Source organism: Bison bison, unplaced genomic scaffold (genome assembly GCF_000754665.1).
Source record: "Bison bison bison isolate TAMUID 2011002044 unplaced genomic scaffold, Bison_UMD1.0 scf7180017864472, whole genome shotgun sequence".
In the NCBI taxonomy this organism is placed as follows: Eukaryota; Metazoa; Chordata; class Mammalia; order Artiodactyla; family Bovidae; genus Bison; species Bison bison.
In genome coordinates, this window is record NW_011495033.1 from 4,212,031 (window position 1) to 4,216,112 (window position 4,082).

Genomic DNA, 4,082 nt, shown 5'->3' on the forward strand with positions numbered 1-4,082 from the left:
GCCCTCTGACCTCCTGGGCAGGTCCTGTTGTGCCTCTGGGTGCTGGGGCAGAGACCCAGCCAGCAGCAGAGTGGGGTGGCCGAGGGGGCGGGGCTCCACAAGAGGGGCAATGGGGCGTCCCGTGCCCTGACTCCAGGAGGGTCTCATTAATCACGATGGGAGGACTGGTGGCCGAGCTGCCGGTCATCGTAAGTGCTGTAGCGCTTGACGTGGATGCGGCGGACACGGTCCCGCAGTTCCAAGGTTTCCTCATCTTCACTGGGGGAAGCCTGGCTGCGGTTCCGGCTTGTGGCCTCCAAGAGGGAGTTGTCAGGGACTCGGGGGGTCTCATAGAGTAAGACGTTGAGTGTCTCCTCATAGATTCGAGCCTCTGGGAATTCCACCTGGGACGAGAGAACAGCATGAGGTTTCATCCCAAAGAGGGCACAGCATGTCAGGGCCGTTGGCCCTGCTAACTCCATGAGGCCTCCAGAAGTCTCTCAAGAGACATGACTTTCTGTCTTGCGAGGGTGGGTGGAGGTGTCCTCTGAAGGAGGCATGAGGAGATGTATTCTATGGACATAAAGATGCAGAAGACTAGTACCCTGCCCCACCCAATCCCAGACCAGTGGACTAGTATGTGGAGAGGTCAGGGCCTTGGCTCTGTGGTCAGGCCTAGGTACAAACAGCTCCCCCACTTACTAGCTGTGGGGTCTCAGGCTTAACTTTGTGGTGCCTGAGTTTCCAAATGTTAACACTGACCTAAGAGACTGTTGTGAATGTTATATGAAGATTGTAAAGTGTTGAGCAGACAGCCGGGCACACAGAAAACAAAAAAGCCTTCTTGCTTTGAGCCCTTCACATGCACACAGCTCTTCCCCCGAGACAAGCCGCCCTTCCACCCTGGCAGTCTGTCGTCTCCTGAACACACTGGGGCAGCTGTTCTCTGGGGAGGCACCATCTGCTGGCAGCCTGGGGAGAGTTAGCTGGGTTTGTTGTGCATGTGCGCTCAGTCATGTCCGACTCTGCGACCCCGTGGACACACACCACCAGGCTCCTGTGTCCATGGGATTCTCTAGGCAAGAATATTGGAGTGGGTTGCCATTTCCTCCTCTAGGGGATCTTCCCAACCCAGGGATCGGACTTGCATCTCTTGTGTCTCCTGCATTGCCACTGGCGCCATCTGGGAAGCCCCAAGATCCTTTATATATATATATATATATATATAATATATGTGTATATACATAGAATACATGTATATATATAGAGAATATATATATGTGGGTATATATATAGAATTAAATTTCTAACAGCCCTAGTCTCCGTTTTACAGATTATAAAAATTGAATTTGTCATCTCCTATCAAATCCCTTACTCGTGCCTGGCAGTATGTTGTCACTGCAGAGACAAGCTGACTGACCAGGAACGCCCAACCAGCAAGGGCTGGAGGACTGAACAGCTATTTCTCCTGCCCTGCACTGCTTCTCCTCAGAACTGTCTCATTTTCATAACAGTTCTGTTAAATTCATACTTCCATTCTCAGATCTTCAAATGAGGAAACTGAGGCCCAGATGGTCTAAATGTCTTATCCAAAATCAGAAAACTGACTTTGGGACCAGGATTCAGATCTGAATTGGGCCAACTCCAATTACCCCTGCTGGTCAACAGCCCTGCCTCTCAGCTGACCAGAGCAGAGTTCTGTGCATTCCCTGAACTCCCTGCATTGGCTTTTGTCCTTGAGCGATACCACTGCGGTGAGTGTGGGAAACAGCAGGATGTGCGCCCGGTGGTGAAAGGTGCAGCCGCACACAGGCAGGCAGAAGCCCTGTACCTTGGTCTGCTTCTTCTCGGTGGCGTACACGATGGAGGTGCAGCACACCTCTGCCAGCTTCCGACCCTGCCCGTAGAAGGACCAGCAGCAGATCTCATCACCGATGACGTCCTTGATGAAGAGCACGCGACCGTTGAAGCGCAGGGAGAGCTTGTCGAACAGCTCGATGTTTTTCAGCAGGTGGTCATCGGAGTTGCTGAAAAACCAGTGAGAGCCCACCAGCCTGGGAGTGAGGGCCCAGCACAAGGGTGGTGCAGGCTGGGCCCTCCCCAGCCCTCCCCTCCCCTGTCGTGCTCACAAAACGAGGGAAAGTCAGGATGCCAGAGGGACGGTGAGAAAGGGTCACGGGGTCCCCTGTGAATCTGGGGGCCTCTGAGGGGAAGGAGGTGAATTGGACTTAAGTTACAACAGAGAGAGCTGAGGGAGGGCCTCCTCTCAGCAGGCCCAAAAAGAAGGAGGCTGACTGCCATCTCAACAGGTCTTCCTGTTAAGACGGCAGTCAGCTTCCTTCCCTTGCTGCAGGGGTGACCCTGGCAATATGTCTGCCCCGGGGAATCACTGAGGGCCTGCAGCCTCAGCTGTACCTAGCTATGGCCTGTTGAGAGGACACTGCAGGACGAGGAGGCCACTGGCCCGGATGCAAAGAACAAAGGCTGCCTCAAGAGGAGTTCCAGCCGCCTGGCCTCCCACCCCTGTAAGAGAATGCGGGGAAAACCCCTGGCCCACTGCCTGACGTGACACATGTTGAGTTACACGTTCATGTTCAGTCTTGTCTCCATCCCGGCCAGGGCCCCGCATTGAGTTCCAGATGCCTTGGCTCTGATTCCCCTTCTGCTCTGTTCTCCCGAGACCCAGACTCGTGCCAACTGTGCCAGGCATGCAGGTGGCTTCCCTTGAGTCTGCTGCCCAGTTTGTCCACTCAGCCCTTGCCTGGGCACCATCCCCCACCCTCGCCAGGGTGCCCCCTACCTGGTGTAGGAATACTTGTTGTTGCTCCTATTGTACAGCAGCTTCACAACGGGCTGTGAGGGGAGAGAGCGTGAGGGCCGGGGACCTGGCACCCCCAGCCTGCTGCCCCTGGCCACCCTTTGGAGGTCCCAGTACCTTGGTGGAGGATTCGATGAGCCTCTCCTCTTCCTTCAGGGAGGTGATGATGGGGATGTTGCACACAGGCTGGTAGGAGTCCTTCTTGTCCTGGGTGACACACAGCAAACAAGCCTTTTTTTTCCAGATCTTCTGTTTGCCAGGCTTTTCCCAGGAGCTGTCAGAGCCCCTCTGCCATGGCCACCCCCTGCTTGTTGAAGCATCAGATAGAGACAGGAGGCTCTGGCAGGAGAAACTGCCAACTGGCAAGCAGATCCGCATTTCCAGAAACCTAAACTCCAGATACCTAGGCATATAAACTAGAAGCAGGGTCCTGTCACTCCGCCTGAGTCCATCACCTTATAAACTGACTGGCTGCCAGCTTGCTGGGGCTTCCCTTGTGGCTCAGCTGGTAAAGAATCCGCCTGCAATGTGGGAGACCTGGGTTTGATCCTTGAGTTGGAAGATCCCCTGGAGAAGGGAAAAGCTACCCACTCCAGTATTCTGACCTGGAGAATTCCATGGACTGTATAGTCCATGGGGTCGCAAAGTCAGACACGACTGCGCGACTTTCACTCACTTTGCCAGCTTGCTTGGCCTGGGCAACACGGTGTGTCTAACTAGTTTTGGAATCATTTCATATGTGCCATGTGGCCTTCCAGGAACTGCACCCTATGTCCCTGAAGGAGGGAGCCAACCCCGACCTCATCAGCCCGCCCTGCCTCTGCCTCCGCACCTGCAGGGCAGACTGGCACATGTTCACCAGACCCTGAATGAGGTAATATTTCGCTTCAGCCATCAGTTCCTTGATCTCTTGCCGGTTTTGAGGGAGGACGATCGTGTCATCTCGGAGGTAATTCAGGATGGTGCCAAAGTGCTTTCCGCATCGGTCTATGAGGATCCAGCCTAGGGATTCAGACAGGCCCCTGAGGGTTACTGTTTGTCTCCAGGTACCTCAGGGCAGACAGCAGGCAAAAATCACCTGATGAGCCTGGTGGCAGGTGATAAGGAGCACAGAGCCCATGGCACAGGGTAACAGGAGGAACCTCCGGCTCTGAGGTCCATGGCTGCTCTCCACCCCTCCTCCCTGAAACCAAGAAGACACAGCCCCTCCAGGCCCACCTCCTGGCAACACTCCCACCCAGCCCTGCCTGCTTTCTGCCCACTGCTCAGGCACTCTGGTGATGGT

At 54.9% G+C, this 4,082-nt stretch overlaps 1 protein-coding gene across 3 annotated transcripts in view; it reads right to left on the reverse strand.

Annotated features, from left to right (window-relative positions):
• TNFAIP1 (tumor necrosis factor, alpha-induced protein 1 (endothelial)) overlaps window positions 1-4,082 on the reverse strand; it is an 8,074-nt gene continuing 3,992 nt past the window's right edge. For all 3 annotated transcript variants that reach the window (XM_010861430.1, XM_010861431.1, XM_010861432.1), the window contains 5 exons: window positions 3,630-3,799; window positions 2,915-3,004; window positions 2,780-2,832; window positions 1,811-2,006; window positions 1-383 (listed from right to left, as the gene is read on the reverse strand). In XM_010861430.1, the coding sequence (XP_010859732.1) occupies window positions 147-383; window positions 1,811-2,006; window positions 2,780-2,832; window positions 2,915-3,004; window positions 3,630-3,799 (746 nt within the window). In that variant the 3' untranslated portion in view covers window positions 1-146. The remainder of the gene's footprint in view (window positions 384-1,810; window positions 2,007-2,779; window positions 2,833-2,914; window positions 3,005-3,629; window positions 3,800-4,082) is intronic.